This window comes from Globicephala melas, chromosome 8, assembly GCF_963455315.2.
Source record: "Globicephala melas chromosome 8, mGloMel1.2, whole genome shotgun sequence".
Lineage (NCBI taxonomy): Eukaryota > Metazoa > Chordata > Mammalia > Artiodactyla > Delphinidae > Globicephala > Globicephala melas.
Genome location: NC_083321.1, coordinates 34,966,812 through 34,990,553, shown reverse-complemented (window position 1 = coordinate 34,990,553; position 23,742 = coordinate 34,966,812). Strand labels below are relative to the sequence as shown.

At 39.1% G+C, this 23,742-nt stretch overlaps 1 protein-coding gene across 2 annotated transcripts in view; it reads left to right on the top strand.

Annotated features, from left to right (window-relative positions):
- NELL1 (neural EGFL like 1) overlaps nucleotides 1–23,742 on the top strand; it is an 874,935-nt gene that overhangs the window by 523,675 nt on the left and 327,518 nt on the right. For both annotated transcript variants that reach the window (XM_030864871.2, XM_030864870.2), the window contains exon 14: nucleotides 17,253–17,375. In XM_030864871.2, coding sequence (XP_030720731.2) covers nucleotides 17,253–17,375 — 123 coding nt within the window. The remainder of the gene's footprint in view (nucleotides 1–17,252; nucleotides 17,376–23,742) is intronic.

Sequence of the window (23,742 nt, the reverse complement as noted above, 5' to 3'; positions counted from 1 at the left end):
AGTCTCTGCTTCCAGCTTCACATGGCTTTCTTCCTGCTGTGTCTTCTCCTCATATAAGGGCACCAGTCATTAGACTTAGGGTCCACCTTAATCCATTATAGCCTCACCTTAACTAAATACATATGCAAAGACGCTGTCTCAAAATAAGGTCATGTTCTGGGGTTCTAGTGGACATGAATTTTGGGTAGAAACACTGTTAAACCCACTACAGTTGGGTATGGAGGAGGAATTCAAAAGGAACGAAGGGATATATTGGAAAGCACGATAATAGGACTAGCACATTTTCAGGGTTCTGCGTTTCCCTTTAATTCTATCTTCTTTTTCTTTGGAACCTCATGAGTCAACTGAGCCCCAGAGCAGTAGAAAAAGAGTCATAATCACTGGTAAAAAGGGGGAGGAAAAGAGACTTTTCCCTTTGGCCAGTCTTTCTCCCAGATTCCTTTTGTTTTTCTGCACTATCACCTTGCTTCAGAAAGACAAAGAGCAGTACATTCATGTCAAGAATCCCTGAAGGAGAAGGCAAACTTCTGTGATAAAGAAAAACATCAACACAACATTAGTTTTCTTGCCATATTTCATATTTAGACAGTTTTCTTCAGAGTTTCTCTGGGTAGTTGTGGAACCGAAACAATAGCAAGCCAGCCTCTTCGCAGTAAAGAGATAAAAGGGTCACTTTGGGGATGCTTAAGGGACCATTACATAAAACCCCAGTCAAACAACAATTTCACATCTTTCTTTCATTCTCATTTTGGATATTTCTATTGGACTAGCGTTTTAAAAGAAACATTGGACTACAGTTCAGCTCTTCATTAATTTCGTAGTTTAATGATGCATTGCTGAATTATCCATGTGGAACAAAACTAATGTTTACTGAATCCGTATTACTTGGCTGGTACACCCTAGACACATCTTCATACTTGCTCAGTCACTCTTCCCAGCAGCTCTGTGTGATGGATCTTATTGCTTCCAATTTCTGGTGACAACACTGAGGCTCAGAGAGCAAGTGACAAAGCTGGGTTTGGACTCAGGGCCTTGGGGACATAAAGGAGAGTAACAGAGCTCCTAGTAATATCTTCCCGGAATTATTGAGGAAGGGTTCATGGAAAACGCAGGCCAACACCACACAGTGATGATGTTGATGGTGGTGGTGGTGGTGGTGATGGCCTCTGCCATTTCTGGAGCACCTACTGTGTGCCCTAAATGATACCAGATGTTTTACAATGTTTCTTCCCACGAACATTCACTGTATAAATGTTTCTTGAATATCCCTTCTGTAGTATAATCTGTTTGAATCTGAGGAAGCAGAGACTAAACCCAGTTTTCTACTCTTAGTCATGGTATCATTGTCTGCATTTTATACAGACGGAAACTGGGGCACAGAGAACTTGTCAAATCTTTCTGGGATTTGTATCCAATGCTGAGATTTGCATCCAGATCTGTCAGCCTCCAAAGTTTTGTCTTTTCCGTGCAAACTTGATTATACTCAAAAACCATTTTCTTTCTTCTTTAAAACAAAACAAAACCAAAAAACCCTCTGTTTTTTAGCAATAAAAGATACATATTGGTTGTAAAAAATTCAGAAGTACAAAGTGAATAAAATAAATAGTATAAGTGCCTTCCATTTATCCTCTACCCAACTTCTCGGTGTAAATCACTGTTAATAGTTTAATATACATTTTTATAGATTTTCTACATATGTACAAATATCATATGTAAATGATTAATATATATTATATATAACCTGCCATATTTAATATATAGTACTATATATCCAAGCAGAAAAGCACTTGATTGAGTTACTACTTTGTGTTTTGTTTCTCTCTGCTGTGGAGAAATTAGGGTATAACAGAAAATAATAATAAAAATAAAAGATTATTTTACACAGATCACACATACACACAAGAAAGGATGGGAACTGGCTCGTTGCCTTTCACTTCTCGTCTTTACTTCTGCAACCCTTCCACCATATCTATTCTGCTCGTAACCCTACTCGGGGCTTTGAGTTGAGAATGGCTTCCAGTCCTAGAGACCCCAAAGCATCTTTGCCAATGGGAAGTTAGTACACATTTTCTGGAAACAGCTTAAGTGCTCAACAGATGAATGGATAAAGAAGAGGTGGTATATATATAAACAATGAAATACTACTCTGTCATAGAAAGATGAAGTCTTGTCATTTATGACAACATGGATGGACCTTGAGGGCATTATGCTAAGTGAAATCAGTCAGATGGAGAAAGACAAATGCCATCTGATTTCACTCATGTGGAACATAAAAAAACAAACTAAAAGACCAAAATAACTGAACAAACCAAACAAAAACAAACATGTAGGTGCAGAGAACAGAGCAGTGGTCACCAGAGGGGAAGGTTGGGGGATGCAAAATGGGAAAAGGGGGTCAACTCTGTGGTGAGGGAGGGAAACTAAATTTTTGGTGGTATGTACACTGTAGTGTATACATAAACAGAAATATACTGTTGTATGCATGAAATTTATACAATGTTATAAAACAATATTACCTCATTTAAAAAAAGAAAGAAGAAAAAATCAAAGACTGAATCTCCCAGAAGGAGCTGGGATTATAAGGATTATAAGGAGCTTGGTATTTGGGAGGATAAAAGTAGTCTAAGCTACAGTAGTTTAGCCCCAGAAGAGGGAAGATGGAAACCTGTAGATTCTTCAGTGGTGTCCCTGAGAGTGGGGAAAGAATGGGTGTATGGTATACCCCCAAATTCAGGTCCCCACTACTGGGATACCTGTTCTTGGCAAGGATCTCAGCACCTGAGTTTAGCAGGGGACTAACAGGGCTTCAAGCCTCCTTTTTATGGGCTAGAGTAATAACCAGTGTGAAAATCAGACAGCCCTCCCACCAGCTTTTGCCTGAGACCCCCAGAACTGCGATGGAATCCAGCTGAGGGCAAAGTGGGGTGGAATGGAGCTCAATAAGGAACGCAATTTAGTTGTCCATTCTGGCAAATAGAGGGTTTAGAGTTATATTTATTTTGACTTAGAAAATTGTTTCTTGAATTCAAGTTCTGTGTTTGAACATTTGTCCTTGAGCCTAAAGCACAGATTTTCAGATTTCACATTTAAGAAACTGGGGATGAATACATTTTATATCTAATTACTTCTCTCTCCTTCCCCAAATATTACTATTAAATAACTGCTGTTTTTTAATTAAGGAAATGTGACATATCCCTAGGATATTAGCAGAATAACTAACATTCCTGATCCTCATTTGCAGAAGCACAATTTCACCCAAGAATTATGTCTGATGAGTCTTTACATCCTCATCTTAAGACATGGCCACAGAGATAAATGTGCCAGCTTATTTCAGAACTTTATCCTTAGTAATTTTTAACAGATTTATTGAGATATAATTTACATAGCATAAAGTTCACCTCCTTAAAATGTACAGTTCACTGGCTTTAAGTATATTTTCAGAGTTGCACAAACATTATAATACTCTAATTTTAGAACGTTTTTATCACCCCGAGGAGAAAACTTGTACCCATTCCCTTGAACTTAGCCCTAGGTAACCACGCATCTACTTTGTGTATCTATATATTTGCCATCTGGATATTTTATGTAAATGGGATCATACAATAGGTGGTCTTTTGTGATTGATTCTTGCACTTAGCAAAATGTTTTTGAGGTTTATCCATGATACATGTTGTAGTATGAGCAGTGCTTTACTCTTTTTTATTACTGAAAAATATTCCATTACAAGGGTATACCACATTTCCTTTATGCAATCGTCTGTTGATGGCTATATGGGTTGTTTCCACCTTTGGCTATTATGAATGATGCTAGTATGAACATTCCTGTGCGAGTCTTTGTGTGGAAATGTTTTAATTTCTAACTGGTGTATACATAGGAGCATAATTGCTGGAACATGCGGTAACCCTATGTTTAACAGTTTGTGGAACTGCCAAAGTAATTTCCAAATATTTTACATTCCTGCTAGCAATGTACAAGGCATCCAGTTTCTTCACATTCTTGTAAATAACTTTTAGTGTCTTTTTGATGATGGCATTCTAGTGGGTGTGAAGTGGTATCTCATTGTGGTTTTGCTTTGGGTCTCCCTCATGACTAAAGATGTTGAGCACCTTTTCATGTGTTTATTGGACACTTATATACATGCCTTAGAGAAATGTCTATTTAAATATTTTTCCCATTTTCTAGTTGGGTTATCTTCTCCTGCTAAGTTTCTTTAGATATTCTCAATTCAAGTCACTTATCAGACGCATGATTTGCAGTTATTTTCTCAGAGTCCAGGGGTTGTGTCTTCAGCTATTCTTTATGAAAGAAATGGCCTGCCTCAGAGAGAGCTCCTGAAGCTGCATGCCTTTCTTCTTTTCCCACAGTCACTGTGATAAATAAATATATCAACACATTATTACCTGGTTGTATTTCATTTATAAGCTCTGCCCATCTAAGTTTCCCCCAGCTGCCTGATTCAATTACTTTTCCCTTGTCTTAATTCTCCTTGAGCTGTCTACAATTTTTGATGCCAAAGACAATAATACTCTTTTCTTTCAGTCCTTCCTTATTCCCTCCCTCCCTCCCTTCCTTTCTTATATAAATAGGTACTTTTACTAGACAATTACTGGGTTTCAGAAGCTCTGCTAGGGCTTGGGGATAAAGAAATATATTTTCTGTCTTTGTGCTCTAGTAAAGAAGACAGATGTTAATAAACCACTAATACACTAATAAGCATAAAACGATAACTGTGATTAGCCCTTTGAAGGAGAGGCGCTGGGGGTTATATGAATATATTACAGGGGAAACTTCCTGGTCAGGGAAATAAGTGATTCTTTTCTCCAAGGAGGTAAGAACTGGGTTGGATACCAAGGATAAGCAAGTGTTAAGGGAGCTAAGAGGGAAGAGCACGTGAAAGTGCCTGTGACCAAGGGAACAAAGCCCTTTGAGGCAGGAAATAAAGTGTGGTTGGAACAGAGCAGGCAAATATGAAAATGAACCGAGGCAGTTAGGTAGAGGCAAGACCATGATGGGCCAAGGAGGTTGTAATAGAAGTGTTTGTCCACATTTTAAGACCAGTGAAAAACAACTGAAGTTTTAGAAAAGGCGGGAAGATGATCACATTTGAATGCCTACGAGATTATTCTAAGTGCAGTATGAAGAATGAATTAAAGGTGGGCAATAGTGAATGTGAGGGTCCACTGAGGCTCTATAGCAGGAGCTCAGGTGACAGCAGCTTAGATGTGGGTAAGATGATTGTAGCTTGGATGAGGGCGGTGGAAATGGAAATGGAGATAAAAGAATGAATCTGAAAGATATTTAAAAAGAAAAATCAGTGAGACTTGAAGATAGCTTGATGATAAGGGATTAAGGGAGAAAGACATTTCAAGAATGACTGATAACTACATGACGCTAATTATTCTGCCATGGTTTGACAGTAACCGCCTTGGTTTGAGTCTACCATCCTATAACCTTGCACCACTTAAAACCTCTCTGTTCCCATTTCTTCATTTAGAAAATACGGATGATAATATTTAGTTCATATGAATGCTATACCACATTTAGAGCAGCATCTGCATAGTAGTATGTGCTCAATAACTATGCTAAACAAATAAATGTGCTCATAGCATGTTTAGGAAAAATCCCAATTACTAGGGATTTCTCTGTTTGAAAAACCAGAGAGGGAAAGTGACTACTTTCTTAAAAATTAAACACACTGAAGACTTTTGGTTCTGGCCAAGGTCGACTATCCCCAAACCTCCCAGGTCGTTAACAACTAAAAATCCCGTGGATATAACACAAAAAATATCCAGCAAGACTCTGAAAGGTGCAAAGAAGGTGGACTACCTAGCAACTCTGGGAGGTGAGGAACAACAAGGGGTGAGTTCTCCATTTTCTTTTTTGCCTTTGGTGTCTCCCGGATGGGGAGTTAAAGAAGCCTGAAACCTAAATCCACAGACAGGCACAGAAGACAAACGCTCCAAGGAGAGCCAATTCTACTGCTCCTAGGGAAAGAATTAGAGAAGGGGCTCTAACACAGCCGAAACCTTTTTGAAAATACCTACCCTCCTTGAGCCATATGTTCGTAGAAAATCTGCTTGGTAGAAGCAGGCAGTGCTCTGATTCCCTGTCTGTGGGAATGTCGGTGGGGCTCAACATGGAGCTGGGCCTCTACTCTAGCCCAGCAGCACACAGACTGAACAAGGCAGTGCAAGGCAAGGCTGATGGGTGGTCCAACTCTCCCAACTTCATTGCCAGTGGGTCCCAGCCAGACTTCCACCTCCACCCAGCATTGCCAAGACTGTATGAGGTGGAGCTAACTTTACACTTAATGGTGAAAGACGGAGCGCTTTCTTTCTAAGATTAGTGGCAAATGATGGTCTGCTCTCATTCCTGTGTGCCGTAGCACCAGAAGTCTTAGCCAGCAGAATAAGGTGGCAACGCAAGGAAATAAAAAGCATACAGATCAGAAAGGAAGAAATAAAGCTATTCCTATTTACAGATGACATGATTGTCTATGTACACAATCTTGACGAATCTACAAAAAAAATTGTATAACTAGTAAGTGAGTTCAGCAGAGTCAAAAGCTCTACAAGATCAACACACATAATCGTTTTCCTATATACTAGCAACTATTACATAGAAACCAAATTTAAAAACGTAACATCGTATACAATAACTGCAAATAAAGTGAAATCCCCAGTTGTAAATCTAATAAAACATTTACAGGATCTGTGTGCTGAAAATTACAAAACCCTGATGGAAGAAGTCAAAAAACAACTAAATAGGGAAACAGGCTGTGTTCATGGATCAGAAGATTCAATATAATGAAGATGGCAGTTCTCCACAAATTGAACTCTAAGTTCCTGTGAAAATCCAAACAAGATTTTTTATAGAAAGGGACAAGCTTATCTAAAATTTATATAGAAAGGAAGAAGAACTAGAATAACTAAAACAATATTGGAAAAGAACAAAGTGGAGGGAGTCACTCTATCTGATATACAGGCTTTCTGTAACTTAGAATAATCAAGGCAGTATGGAATTGGCAGAGGAATATATACACAGATCAGTAGAACACAGTAGAGAACCCAGAAACAGAGAACACAAATACAACCAATTGTTTTTTTTTTCTGTAAGTCAGATATTTATTATAATAAAAATGATCAACTCTACCTGTAGCAGTTAGGTTCCTTTAAGAATATGTCACTTTACAAACAAAAAGGATGAGCACAGTGCTACTTTATTTTACTTACTGTGTTTACTTTTTTTTTTAACATCTTTATTGGAGTAAAATTGCTTTACATTGTTGTGTTAGTTTCTGCTGTATAACAAAGTGAATCAGGTATACGTACACATATATGACCATATCACCTCCCTCTTGCGTCTCCCTCCCACCCTCCCTATCCCACCCCTCTAGGTGGTCACAAAGCACCGAGCCAATATCCCTGTGCTATGCGGCTGCTGCCCACTAGCTATCTATTTTACATTTGGTAGTGTATATATGTCCATGCCACTCTCTCACTTTGTCCCAGCTTACCCTTCCCCCTCCCCGTGTCCTCAAGTCCATTCTCTATGACTGCGTCTTTATTCCTGTCCTGCCCCTAGGTTCTTCAGAACCATTTTTGTTTGTTTCTTTTAGATTCCATATATATGTGTTAGCATACGGTATTTGTTTTTCTCTTTCTTACTTCACTCTGTATGACAGACTCTAGGTCCATCCACCTCACTACAAATAACTCAATTTCATTTCTTTTTATGGCTGAGTAGTATTCCATTGTATATGTGTGCAACATCTTCTTTATCCATTCATCTGTCGATGGACACTTAGGTTGCTTCCATGTCCTGGCTATTGTAAATAGAGCTGCAGTGAACATTGTGGTACATGACTCTTTTTGAATTTTGGTTTTCTCAGGGTATATGCCCAGTAGTGGGATTGCTGGATTGTGTGGTAGTTCTATTTTTAGTTTTTTAAGGAAACTCCATACTGTTCTCCATAGTGACTGTATCAATTTACATTCCCACCAACAGTGCAAGAGTGTTTCCTTTTCTCCACACCCTCTCCAGCATTTATTGTTTGTAGATTTTTTGACGATGGCCACTCTGACTGGTGTGAGATGATACCTCATTGTCGTTTTGATTTGCATTTCTCTAATGATTAGTGATGTTAAGCTTCCTTTCGTGTGTTTGTTGGCTATCTGATATATTCTTTGGAGAAATGTCTGTTTAGGTCTTCTGCCCATTTTTGGATTGGGTTGTTTGTTTTTTTAATATTGAGCTACATGAGCTGCTTTGTATATTTTGGAGATTAATCCTTTGTCAGTTGGTTCGTTTGCAAATATTTTCTCCCATTCTGAGGGTTGTCTTTTTGTCTTGTTTATGGTTTCCTTTGCTGTGCAGAAGCTTTTAAGTTTCATTAAGTCCCATTTGTTTATTGTTTTAATTTCCATTTCTCTAGGAGGTGTGTCAAAAAAGATCTTGCTGTGATTTATGTCATAGAGTGTTCTGCCTATGTTTTCCTCTAAGAGTTTGATAGTGTCTGGCCTTACATTTAGGTCTTTAATCCATTTTGCATTTATTTTTGTGTATGGTGCTAGGGAGTGTTCTAATGTCATTCTTTTACAGGTAGCTATCCAGTTTTCCCAGCACCATTTATTGAAGAGGCTGTCTTTTCTCCATTGTATATTCTTGCCTCCTTTATCAAAGATAAGGTGACCATGTGTGTTTGGGTTCATCTCTGGGCTTTCTCTCCTGTTCCACTGATCTATATTTCTGTTTTTGTGCCAGTACCATACTGTCTTGATGACTGTAGCTTTGTAGTATAGTCTGAAGTCAGGGAGCCTGATTCCTCCAGCTCCATTTTTCATTCTCAAGATTGCTTTGGCTATTCGGGGTCTTTTGTGTTTCCATACAAATGGTGAAATTTTTTGTTCTAGTTCTGTGAAAAATGCCGTTGGTAGTTTGATGGGGATTGCATTGACTCTGTAGATGGCTTTGATTAGTATAGTCATTTTCACAACGTTGATTCTTCCAATCCAAGAACATGGTATATCTTTCCATCTGTTTGTATCATCTTTAATTTCTTTCATTAGTGTCTTATAGTTTTCTGCATACAGGTCTTTTGTCTTCTTAGGTAGGTTTATTGCTAGGTATTTTATTCTTTTTGTTGCATTGGTAAATGGGAGTGTTTCCTTAATTTCTCTTTCCAATTTTTCATCATTAGTGTATAGGAACACAAGAGATTTCTGTGCATTAGTTTTGTATCCTGCTACTTTACCAAATTCATTGATTATCTCTAGTAGTGTTCTGGTAGCACATTTAAAAAACTTTATATTACCCCTTTTGTGGCTGTTAGCATTTGCCTTATGTATTGAGGTGCTCCTATGTTGGGTGCATAAATTTTTACAATTGTTATATCTTCTTCTTGGATTGATCCCTTGATCATTATGTAGAGTCCTTCTTTGTCTCTTATAATAGTCTTTATTTTAAAGTCTATTTTGTCTGATTTGATAATTGCTACTCCAGCTTTCTGGATTTAATCCAGATTTAATTAAATCTGGATTAAAAGGGTAACACAATAATAGTAGGGGACTTTAACAGCCCACTTTACCAATGGACAGATCAACCAAAATGCAAATAAATAAGGAAACACAAGCTTTAAATGACATTAAACAAGAAGGATTTACCTTGCTCCTTCACCTGCTGCATATTTCTCTGTCTTCTCATGTTGCTTAACTTACTGTGCTTGGGGTCTCCTTTTCTCAGGCTGCAGGTTCATAGTTCCTGTTGTTTTTGGTGTCTGCCCCAGTGGGTGAGGTTGGTTCAGTGGGTTGTGTAGGCTTCTTGGTGGAGGGGACTAGTGCCTGTGTTCTGGTGGATGAGGATGGATCTTGTCTTTCTGGTGGGCAGGGCTGCATCCAGTGGTGTGTCTTGGGGTGTCTGTGGACTTAGTATGATTTTAGGCAGCCTCTCTGCTAATGGGTGGGGTTGTGTTCCATCTTGCTAGTTGTTTGGCATGGAGTGTCCAGCACTGGAGCTTGCTGGTCGTTTAGTGGAGCTGGGTCTTAGCACTGAGATGGAGATCTCTGGGAGAGCTGTCGCCGATCGATATTATGTGGGGCCGGGAGGTCTCTGGTGGTCCAATGTCCTGAACTCAGCTCTCCGAACTCTAGGCCTGACACTAGACCAGAGCACTAAGACCCTGTCAGCCATGCAGCCAGGTACGTAGGGAGTTTCTTGCCTTTGGGGAAGTCTGCGGTCTTCTGCCCGTGTTCAGTAGGTGTTCTGTCGTAATTGTTCCACATGTAGACATATCTTTGATGTATTTGTGGGGAAGACGGTGATCTCCATGTCTTATTTCTCAGCCGTCTTGAAGGTCACCCACTGTGTTTACTTTCGATTACAACAGTTATTGTTATTCTTGTCTTGGTATCATATTTGTTATATTATTTCAGGAATATCCTGTTGGTTATAAACTTGTCCTCAGGGGGGAACCAAGCAACAGGGAGCTGTGCTGACATTCGCTGCTGTCACCGGAGCTACTGTTCCTGCAGCTTCGCTCCTAGGCCTCCACTCGCCAGATCCAGGCAGGCTTCCAGGAGCTGCGACTCCTGGTTACTGATCCCAGAGCTGCCCACCGGGTCTCACAGAGGTGTCTGGTATTAACATCTGTACCAATGCTCTCGGTTCCAGACTCTCCTCTGTGCTAAGCAGACATCATCATCTGAGCAACAGCGGTGCTCCCTCAGCTGGTCTCTCCCCGTGGAAGCTCCCAATTGGTTTTTGACAAAAGTACAAAAGCAATTCAGTGGAGGAAAAGTAGCCTTTTCAACAAATGACATGCACAGGCGAAAACCTAATCTTCTTACCATATACAAAAGTTAAGTCAAAATGGGTCATGAACTTATCTAAGAGGTAAAACTACACAAGTGTTAGGAAAAATATGAGAAAATCTTTAAGACCTAGGGTTAGAGAAAGAGTTCTTATATGTGACATTAAATGCACTATCCATAAAGTGAAAAATAGGTAAATTGAATCTCATCAAAAGTAATACATTTTGCATTGTGAAAGGCTGCTAAGAGGATGAAAATACAAGCTGGAGACTGTGAGGAAATATTTGCAAATCACATATCCAACAAAGGCCTTATATCTGGAGTATATGAAGAATTCTCAAAACTCAACAGTAAAAAAAACATCCCATTGTAAAATGAGCAAAAGACATTTCACCAAAGAAAAATAGATGGCAAATGAGCATGTGGAAAGACATTCAACATCATTAGCTACTAGCAAAATGCAAATTAAGAGCTCAATGCAGTATCATAATACACACACGAAAGACTAAAATTTAAAAAGTGAAAATACCAAATGCTGACAATGATGTAGAGAAACTTGATCACTCATGCATTGCTAGTGGGAATGTAAAATGGTGCAGCCGTTCTGGAAAATCATGTGGCAGTTTCTTACAAAACAAAGCAAGCACTTATCGGATGCCCCTATAATCACACTTTTGGACATTTAACCCAGGGTAATGAAAATATATGTTCACACAAAAGCCTGTGCACAGATGTTCATAGCAACTTTGTTCAGAGTAGTAAAATACAGGAAACAGTCCGCATGCCCTTCAATGTGTGAATGGTTGAATAAACTGTGATATATTTTTACAATGGAATACTACACAGCAGGAAAGAGGGATGAACGATTGAAACTACAACAGTCTGGATGTGACTCAGGGGCATTGAGCTTATTGAAAAAAAGTCAATCTCAAAGATTACTTACTGTGTAATTCCACTTGTATAACAGTCTCTAAATGACAACTATAGAGGTGGAAAACAGATCAGTAGCTGACAGGGGACAGGGATTGGGGGTGATGGGGGGAGTGTGGACTAGGTGCAAACACAAAGTCATAGCATGAATGTGGTGGTGGTTACACAAACTTATACATAAGTTAATATTACTTAGAACTACAGCCATATGTACATACACAACATGAACGCAGTTTGAAAGCATGGTGTGCACTGAATTAGGTCAGTAGACTACTTAACAGTGACACACAACTGTCAGTTTTCTGGTTTGGATATGGCACTACCACTATATAGGATCGCACTGTGGAGAGAAACTGGGTGAAGGAGTTAAGGGACATTTTGTACTACTTCTACAGCTTCCTGTAAATCTGTAATTATTTTTTTAAAGGTAAAAGAAATTACCTACATTGTGGCCAACATTATAGATACTCCTTTGACTCACATAATAAAGTGGGAGTTTAGAAAAAGTGCAGGAGAAGAAACGAGGAGATGGGAGTTCGAGTTACAGACGTACACCTTACTATCTATGTACTTACAGGAAAAGCCTCTTACATGCTCCAAACTGCAATTTCGTCTATAAATATGACTAATAAAACCTGCTTGGCTTGTCCCAGTGAGGTTACTGTAACAATTTTTTGTAAAATTCAAACTAGATTATTTTGAACAAAGTGAAACTGTAGCCAGCCAGACCCCAGATGTGGACGTTTGCAGCCACAGCTGGAGTGACTGTTACAGTAGCTTGTTTGGATCCTGCTTAGTTCTCTAAGGAAAACAGTGTGTTAATTGATAATGGCTATTGATTACAATGTTACAGAGGTGGATTAGAGCCCTTGTGAGCCATCCCATAGCAGGGAAAAGAAGAAGGAGAAAGGAACCGTGTGATAATGACAGTGCTTAATGAGTACCAATAAATATTAGCCAGCATAACAATAATTATCATTAGTAGAGAGCTTGCTGCCAAAATTGTTATTTATTTGTCCTGAGAGGTTTAATACTCCAAATTTACCATAATCAAACTCTGGTTATATATCAGCAATCCTAAACATAAATCCTTTACCTTCCCAATCTATAGTCTTGTTTCCCAGGGACCATAATTGAATCTAAGCAAATATTTCTTTGAATCTTTAAAGAGGTATTCTAATTTGTGTCTTCAAAGGCCTATCTGTTCACAGCCTTTCTGCCTGAACTACCAGCCTGTAAAGGAAAAAGAAAGTTTTCTTAACCAGTTTTAACCACCATTCAACAATTGATTCTGCTTACAAATAATTGTAGTAGTAGTGGGAAGAGTAGTAGTAATAAGAACAATGATAATAAAATAGCTTACACTTATGGAGCACTTACTAGTTGCAATTAGCTGTAATAAGTATTGTATCTATATTAGCTAATTGAGTCCTCATAAAAACCCCAGGAGATAGATTGTATTATTATTATTTTTTTTTTTTTACCATTTTAACCATTAAAAAAATATTTATTGGCATATAGTTGCTTTACAATGTTGCGTTAGTTTCTACTATACAGCAAAGTGAATCAGCTATATGTATACATATATCCCCTCTTCTCTGGATTTCCTTCCCATTTAGGTCAGCACAGAGCACTGAGTATAGAGTTCCCTGTGCTATACTGTAGGTTCTCATTAGTTATCTATTTTATACATAGTATCAATAGTGTATATATGTCAATTCCAATCTCCCAATTCATCCCCCCCCATAGGTTGTATTATTATCCACATTTTACATGTGGAAACTAAGAAGACACAGATTGTCTGAGTCACTCAAGTGCACGTAGCTGGTGAGTGGCACGTCCAGGATCATCTAACCCGGGCTGTGTGGTTCTAGAGTCTCTTGCCTCTATGTCCTTCTACCTCTCACAAGAGCTTTTCTCACACCTGAAGCATCTCCAGCAGCTGGAAGGGGATTTGAGATTTTTAGAAGGAGACCGTTTCTTCTATGGCCATCTCTGTCAGACATAGTTTTGAGGGTACTGGTTACTTTGAAAACTCGGTTGTGACTAAAGATAATAAGATGTGAAAGTTTTGGAACCTTTGTCGTTTGGGGATAGGCTGGATCTTCAGTGGGTATTTGGGACCAGTGTAGAAAAAGACAGACTTTATTCTTGGCTTTAGGGGGTCACTTCTGTGTGACTTGGTTTAGCTTCAGCCACGTCCAGGTTACTTCCAAGTACTCAGTGATGTGATCATTCTGTGTCTGGAGTTACAAGTCCAAACTCCTCCACTTATTAGTTTCGTGATGTTAAGTTATTTAATAATTTAATATTTAAATTTAATAATGTGTTTTTGTCTCACTTCCTTCATTGTAAAATGAGCAAACATATTTCACGTGACTTGGGAGAATTAAATGACATCATATATGTACAATAGTTATCCCAATGCTTGGCACTCGAGGCTGAATACTACTATGTGAAGTCGAGAAAGTAAAGTCAGGGTTGTAGAAAATGGACTACAATTCCTTTCCTCAAAGTTCACTACTTAATAAGGCATTCATGATAAAATTCGCAAACCTCATCACCATATATTGTGATTTGATTGCCTCCAAAGAGATAAAATTTTAAATTTATTAAAAGTTCCAAGAGGGTTAAAGTTCATGTGTTAACAGAGAGCAGGCGTGGACGCCTGCACGGTGAAAAGTGTTCATATGAAGTGGTCTTTGAAGCCAGGCAGGGGCACAGATATTCAACTATACTGGGAGAGTATTTTGAGTCAGGGAAACATCATGACAAACTAGAGAGGTAGGAGTCAGCTCGTGCACTTGCAAGACAGTGATGGGACCACCTCATTAGAGAAGGGGCTTTGCATTAAGAATATTGGGAGATAATACAAGGTAGGATAGATGTGTTAATTAACCTGATGGGGGAATCCTTTCAGAATGTATATGTATATCAAATTATCACTTTGTACATTTTAAGTATCTTTCAACTTTGTCAGTTGTAACTTTATAAAGCTGGTGGCAGGGGCGGTGAGGTGGGGGACACCACATGGGCAACGATGGACCGGACTTCTGGAATGTTGCATAGAACCACACCTTTCTCCATACTGTTCTGTTGCCTGGAGTGCCCTTCATGGGCATTTCTGGCTGAGAAAACCATGACCATTTTTAAAAGACTAGTTCAGATACTATGTCTTTCAAGAAGACTTTTCTCCCTCTTAGAAGTCATTTCTTCCCTCCAATGAACTTTTATTCCAGTTAATCTTTATTTCTCTTATCAAGTATGAGCACACATGCCAGTTTGCCTAGGTCATTCTGAGTTATGCCTGTTATTCCAGCGTAATTATTAGCAGAGCCCCCTTTCACTCTAAAATATGTTCTGTTTATATGATAAAATATGAGGTCACCTACTTATAACTCTTATCACTTCTCCCATGTGTTCTGGTTGGTTACATATTGCTGTCTGGTGGCCTCTATTAAAATGTTCATATGAGCAGAGACCATATCTACTCATTTGTATTCCCAATACAGACTCTAATAATTACTACTTAAATGGATTTAAATAAGGAGATTGAAAACTCTTGGGGTCTAAACCTATATTCTTAGACTTCTTTGTGTCCCTAATATCATCTGGTATTGCACCTGTACATATTAGGTGCTTGCTAGGTCTGTAAATGTGATTGGACATTCATAGGATTATACTATTTCTGGACTATCCTGGAGATGATGATCTGAGCACAGACTAGAAGTGTGTCTTCATGAATCTTCTCCCTTCACACTGCTTGCTAACCTGTTCGCATTTCTGTCTTAGAGTTTGTGTTGGTTTTAAGGCCTAAAGAAACATTTTCTTTGAAAAACCCAAGGTGTTAAATTAAGAGCCATGTGCATTTGTATACTTGACATTATTGCACGTGGGTGACTGAAACAGCTCTACTTTGTAGAATTTAACCCTTCTCATTACTGGTCCCTGTTAGGCAATTTAAAATAAAAATTAATGAAGGGACTTCCCTGGTGGCTCAGTGGTTAAGAATCTGCCTGCCAATGCAGGGGACACGGGTTCGAGCTGGTCCGGGAAGATCCCACATGCTGCAGAGCAGCTAAGCCCGTGTGCCACAACTACTGAGCCTGCCCTCTAGAGCCCGCAAGCCACAACTACTGAAGGCCGCGTGCCTAGAGCCTGTGCTCCGCAACAAGAGAAGCCACCACAATGAGAAGCCCGTGCACCGCAACGAAGAGTAGCCCCCGCTCGCCACAACTAGAGAAAACCCACGCGCAGCAATGAAGACCCAGTGCAGCCAAAAATAAAATAAATAAATAAATTTATTTTTAAAAATTAATGAAGATAGATGATATTTCAGTTTATTGGTACATTGATCTAACAGTTTGCTTAACAAACTGTATTGAATTTTTAGTTTTGTTCAATTAGTGTTGATTTCTTTGAGATTTATAGCTGGAATTGCAACTCTTGTTTTATAACCTGTTCTGACTTAAATAACCCTACTTGATTTTTCTTCTTAAGATTTCTAAGAAGTTATACTAGCAGATGTTAAAGGGAATAAGGGGCATAAACTTTCTCACATTATTTATTTACAGAGGAGTCGTTTAGTTGAGTATTAAAATATCCTGAGGATGAGGGGAGAGTCTAGTTATCTGTGAAATCTTGATTTCTAACTTGGAATCTTTCAGTCCATTTCATAGTGTTAGATGTATTTTCCCCTATGTTTTGTGGATTAAGGATGCCATGGCTCTTTGAATATATATAACCATATTACTACACGTTAGGCAGCAGCCCAGTGGTTAAATTCTGAACCTTGTGAAAATACTTGTGAGTTGATGCTCCTCTGCCGCGCTGTATTAGCTGGGCCTTCCTCTTTAGTTTTACCCTCTTTGTTCTGTTGGAGAAGAACACTGATAGGGTGTGACAGGTGGTTTACCTCACGAGCTGGACCCAGGCGATCAGAGCCTCCGTACCCAATTCCCAACCTTGGGGCTGTTGACATATCAGACTGGTTAATTCTTGGTTGTCGTGGGCTGTCCTGTGCATTGTAAGAGGCTTAGCAGCATCCCTGCCCTCCACCACTAGATTCCAGTAGCATCTCTTTTCTCAAAGCATGACACCCAAAAACATCCTCAGACACTGTCAGATGTTTCCTAGGAGGAGGAGATGCAGCATTGCACACACCGTGCCCCTGTCCCTATTGAGAACCGCTGCCTTGGAACCTCTGCAGAAACCTTTGCAGACATGGAAGCAGCAGTGACCTTAGAGAAGCACTTAGCAATCATTGTCACTTGCATAAGTCGCTTGACTTCTCTGACACTCAGTCTGTTTACCTGCCAAGTGAGGATAATAACATCCATCTTTTAGAGTTGTTGAGATTTCAACCACATCAGGCATGGAAACTGCCAGGCATAGAGTAAGGTCCCAATGCACGGTAGTCACTGTCGTTCTTACTTGGTGAGTTCCAGCTAACTTTTCCAACACCAGTGATTCCAGCTTATGAAAAAGTCTCTCTCTTTCTCACCCTGCAAACAGAGCACGACGAATGTGGCAGCGGGCAGCACAACTGTGATGAGAATGCCATCTGCACCAACACCGTCCAGGGATACAGCTGCACCTGCAAACCGGGCTACGTGGGCAACGGGACCATCTGTAGAGGTAGGCTGGCCGTGTAGGGGCAAGCCCTGAGCTGCAGCCCTGCCCGAGCTCTTGGCGCTCCTGTGGCAGACCCGTTGTGCCATTCTGGTGGCTGAGCGTGGCCAGTGTTCCTGTTCCTGGACTGCCAGTTGGCAAGGGCACTGTGCATCAGAGAAGAAGGTGCTCTGAGTCTACCTTTTGGGTTGAAGGAAGAAGGTGTGAGTGTGGTTCGGGGGCATGGTTCCGTATCTAGATGGCTCTCTTCAGCTTTGCCTGTTGGCTTGTGTTTGTGATGGACGCACTGGTTGCTGAGAGCCCTGCTCAGAGGGCATGTGGGCACTGCTCATGGCCACACTCTAGGTATCTGTTCAGTGTAGGAAGCTTAAAGTTTCAGCCTCTCTCTGTGTTTGGAGCAGTTCAGAGGCCAGTGCCCTGGCTTCTGTCTGCATTTAGAATAAAATTCCCATTTGTCCTTCTGGCTAACGAGAACATTCAGAATCTGGTCCCTGGCTCCTCTCAGCTGCATCTCTGTGTTCTCCCCCATTCTCCCTCGGTACCAGTGCGCTATTCCTCGCACAGGCCAACCACATTCCTGCCTCAGGACTTTGTACTTGTGCTCCCCTGAGCCTCCATGCTCATTTCCTTCAGGTCTCTGCTCAGGTCTGCCCCCGTCGTCAGAGACTTTCTTTGACCACTGTTTCTGAAATAGACCCCTAGTACTTTTTGGCCCCATACCCTCCTTTATTTTTTCTTCACTAACACAGCCTATCATAACATTATGCATTTATGTGTTTGTTTCTGTATTGTTTGCCTCCCCATGGGGATGTAAGCTATGTGAGAGTGACCACTGGGTTGCATCTCCCTACTCTGTCCCCAGCAACTAGAATGGTAGCTGGCACACTGTAGACAATCAATAACTAACTGAATCAACTAGAGGAAAGAGACACAGTCACATTGAAAAAGAGGCAAAGTGTACAAAAAACCCAGGAAATAATCCTTTGAGTTAGGTATTATTATTATCCCCATTTTAGAGTTCACAAAGCTGAGACACAGAAAGGTTAAGTAACTTACCCAAGGACACACAGTGCATTATCAGTATTCTTCTGAAGAGATGACATGCTGATGGTGAAAAATAATGAACAATGACTTCTAAGAGGAGAATCTTAGAAGATTGATTTTATTCTGTGTTGGGGAAGTTGGGGTAAACAGCCTCATGCATGACTGAGAGTTAAATTGGTGAGACTTTTTAATGGCAACTTGACAAAATCAATCTACTTTTAAAGTAAATCTGAAGGGTCATAGAGGGATTCTCTTGAGCCCATAGATTTTACCTCTTGAAATGTGTTCTAAGCATATGCTCCTGAGGGGCGAAAAATGCACATACAGGGATGTTTTTGCCACATTATTTGTATTTACCAAAAACCAGAAACAGCCCAAGTATATGTCAGTAATGGAATGATTTAATTTATTTGGAGTATAATTTAATGGAATACAATACAGTGGTTTGAACTTCTGAGTGTATCTACAGACAAGTGCACACACATATACACACCCACACTGAAAGGCATATTTTTGAGAAAAAAAGAAAAGTAAATAAAACCAAGTTGCAAGACAATACATATGGTAGACATATAGTATAATCACCTGGCTAGTTTACTATTATTATTTTTTAGCATCTTTATTGGAGTATAATTGCTTTACATTGTTGTGTTAGTTTCTGCTGTATAACAAAGTGAATGAGCTATATGTATACATATATCCCCACATCCCCTCCCTCTTGTGTCTCCCTCCCATCCTCCCTATCCCACCCCTCTAGGTGGTCACAAAACACCAAGCTGATCTCCCTGTGCTATGCAGCTGCTTCCCACTAGCTATCTTACATTTGGTAGTGTATATATGTCAGTGCCACTCTCTCACTTCCTCCCAGCTTACCCTTCCCCCTCCCCTCCCCGTGTCCTTAAGTCCATGCTCTATGACTGCGTCTTTATTCCTGTCCTGCCTTTAGGTTCATCAGAACCACTTTTTTTTTTTTTTAGAGTCCATATATGTGTTAGCATATGGTATTTGTTTTTCTCTTTCTGACTTACTTTACTCTGTATGACAGACTCTAGATCCATCCACCTCGCTACAGATAACTCAATTTCATTTCTTTTTATGGCTGAGTAATATTCCATTGTATATATGGGCCACATCTTCTTTATCCATTCATCTGTCAGTGAACACTTAGGTTGTTTCCATGTCCTGGCTATTGTAAATAGAGCTGCAATGAACATTGTGGTACATGTCTCATTTTGAATTATGGTTTTCTCAGGGTATATGCCCAGTAGTGGGATTGCTGGGTCATATGGTAGTTCTATTTTTAGTTTTTTAAGGAACCTCCATACTGTTCTCCATAGTGGCTGTATCAATTTACATTCCCACCAACAGTGCAAGAGTGTTCCCTTTTTTCCACACCCTCTGCAGCATTTATTGTTTGTAGATTTTTTGATGATGGCCGTTCTGACCTGTGTGAGATGATACCTCATTGTTGCTTTGATTTGCATTTCTCTACATATATTTATGTAAATACAGGGAGATGGGAACCATGCAGATTGTTCACCTTATTACCAATGGGTGTGTGAACAGGAACATCCACTTATTGCTATAAATTCAATATTGTTTGCATCTCCTACAGTGGGGATTTATATATGTAATATTTGTGTGTTTTTTAAAAAGTTCCATGAGACAAATAAAGAAACTAGTGCTCAACTTTTAAAAGAAGACTTGAAGATATTTCCAAAGCAAAACAAAAAAATATAAACTTTAATATAGTTCCACAGGTTATCAAGCCACTGCTGACACCTGCATGGTAATGCTGTAAATCTGAAGAACAACACAGGGAATTGTTTTTAATGCATTATTTTTCAAATTGCCATTACCTCATACAATGCTATTGATTGCACCAGGTCAGTGGGTTTTGTTTGTCACGCCCTCTCTTGCCACTGTGATAGGTAATGGCTTCACCTTTGTGGAATTTGGAAGTCCCAACTGTGAAAAATACGAGTTCAAATAATGTTCCTGGTGTCCATGGACTCTGAAAATACATCTTCCCTTGAAAGTTATGAATCAGGGAAAATAATTTTCTTAAAGTAATTCTCATGGCCCATTGTGTTAACCTTAATGAGATCAGGAGAATCCTGCGTTTCATTAGTGTTATGTGGGGAAGCATTGCAGTAGAGGTGAAGACTGGACAAAGGAATTGGAGAATTGGGGTTTAGACCTGATTTCCTTACTGGTGAGCTGTCACTTCTGTATTTTTACATAGTACAGTTGGGTTAATGTTACCTTCAGTGTTTATCCGGCAGTGTTATTGCAAAGAATTATTAAAGGAATACATATATTGTTGTGTTTTAAGCTATCAAATGCTCTAAAGGTGGAAGATAGTATGATTGGTGGAACAATGATGAAGGGCAAGGGGAAGGCAGTACATGAGTTGGCTTCAGCCTCAGCCTTGTGACTCAAATACCCAAACATGTGTCTGTTTCAAGGCATACATTTTATAGTTGAGTTTTCCACTAGTAACTGGATCATTTATAGAGGGAGTTGGACAAGGAGTATCAAACAGCTTGAACTGATTCAGAAGGTCTGAGAGAAGAGATGGCTTGTATTGTGCTGGAACCACGGTCTCGGGCACAGATGATCCAATCCTCACCAGACTTGCCAAATAGACACTCCTCTTTATAAAGGAAAAAGCTATTACTTGGGTACAGAAGCAGAGAAACTTAAAGCAATCATTTCACTACCATTCCTTCCTGAGGGCTGGAAAAGATACATGATCAAGACTCTCCTCATCGCCCAGAAAGGCTCCCCTATTTTGGATGCACTAATATTATTGTTAATAAAAGTATATTGGTAGCAATGTTCACAGGAGTACTGGAGTGTCAATACTGCAGTGTTGAGCAGAACTAAAATAACGTCAAACTTATTTGTAAACTCACTGTCATGCAAATACTTACCAACAAGCACTGGTACTGAATTTAGATCTGAATGTATCTGTTATAGTCCTTAAGGGTGGGGGCAGGAAGGACACTTTACTGATTTAATTCTAAGAGAAGGAAGTCTCTAGGCCCAGAGACTATTATTATGCTTACACTTTCAATAATGCTTCCTTTGAAAAATGTTGACTGAAACTTGAAAATGAAACTGATTGTCTAGTCTAAGCTTTCAAGATACATTATGTTCATCAGCTTGGTAAAGAAAGGCAGACAGACACAGAAGCTGTATTGCAGTCTTGAAACCAGCAATAGTGCATTAAGAAAACAGTCACAAGAAGGGAACTTGTGTGGTGCTAGGTGCGATATATTGGTTGTGTTATTTTGACTTAACAAGGCAGACCTTGATGTAGTCTTTTCATATTCTTTTCCTACAAGTGCATTTTTCCTAGGCAAAAAAGGGAGTCTCTTGGATGCACTTTAAGTACTCTCCATCACTTACCAAAGTCACTGCTTACCTTTTAAAGTTTGCAGCCCAGTAGACGTAACTGCATCCTTAGGGGCTTAAGGGAAGCACGTTAAACCAGCTTGTATCTCAGAGGGAGTGGAGATCTGGCACTTAGACAACTGCTGATTCTTTAAAAACTGCATTTTGAGGTTGCACTTTGGTGAGTCACATAGATGTTTGTTATCTGTAATTGTCACATCCAAAATGATACATGAGATTAGCAGAGCCATATATATATCAGTCAATTTTATTTTAAAACAGGCTACTGAACATTGAGTTTCTGGTGAAAAATCAAGATAAGACTGGCTTTCTTTCCTAACTAACAATTCTCAATGGACCAGGAGGCTTTCTTTAGGCAACGTTATTGAAAGATGTCACAGTCAATCTCTAGGCTCTCTGCTGGATTATGATCTGTTTGGGGAAGCAATTATTTGCAAGATATTTAAGGTGCTTAACAACTGCTACTTTTATAGAATGGTGCGAGCTATACTTAACATACCCATCTCAGTTCAGAATATATGCAAAGGGTATTTACCTTTTTTAGAACTGAAAAACGAAAGTACCTGGTTGGATGTCATTTTTTTTTTTTTTTCTTTTTGGGCAAAGCTGATGAGATCTTTATGATGAAAATAGTCTTACAGTGTATTTCTGTTAGATTCCCATGAAACGCAGGTTTTGTTTTTTTTTTTATTTTTTATGGAGTGTTTAAATTCCTTCAACAATTCAAAACTGAATTCTGCTGTCACATGTAAAATGGTATCCACTTGAAGAGCTAATGACATCAGATGCATTCTACAGCAGACTTTTCATTTTTAAGCACAGTGAGAAAAAAGGTTATATTCTGGGGGGCAAAATGGTAGGTGAGGTTAAGAAGGTCACGTGATAAATCAGTAGCCTGTACTGACGCTTCAAGTTACGCTCCCTAATTGAGGTTATTCTTACAATCAGTTTTCAAACAATAGTGAACATATTCCTCCCTTATAACATTGATATAAGGGCTCAATTGTAGCTTTCCTTTCTATACATCCTGAAATGATGTACAAGAGGAAATCACTGAGACATCTTGAAAAACAAATCTATTTGTCAAATACCATGTTATTTCAACAGCAGCAAACTAGTCAGTTAACAGTTAAAACCCTAAGAAAATATTAACTTGTTTGAAAACAAGTCTATATTGTAATAACCCCAAATATCAACCTTAACATCCGATTCTAACTTTCAAATGCTGGGTACCTTTTCCAAGAGGAAATTACATCTGCTTTAACATGAATCCCCAGTTTAAATACTTGCAGAAAAACACACATATTATCTACTCAGCAAATGTCTGAAATCAAACAAAATAATCCAGCACTGGACATTAATATCTTACAAATAGCATAAGATCCCAAAAGTACAAGAAAAACCTTTATAGAAAAAGAAATTATTTGGACAAATTCTAAGTACAACAAGACATCTAAAGAGGGGACCATCTAGAAATCTACCATACAGTACACTAGACTCAATCTGGAGCATTCTACAATTTTATATTAAATTTGTACAATTTTATACCAAAACTATAGTCATTTTAAGAAAACATTTTACATTTAGAATAACTACTTAAGACATTTAAACTGTAGATAATATTTAACTATAAGCAAGAATAAAAAATAGTCCTATAATAATCTTTTATCTTTTCTCAACAAGTAAATAAACACAGATGCCTTCTTTGCTTTTATGCCTAACTACCTCTCTACTCCTTTAGTCCAGTTCCACATCATCAAAAGTAGGGGTGAATAAACAAAATCAGTAACGACAAACACAGCAAGGGCCATTGTAGTAGGGATTATCAATGATGGGAAATTTGTACAATGACATATCTAGTTAAAGGAGTAAAGGTAGAATGTGCTTTTTAAGAAAACGGCCAATAATC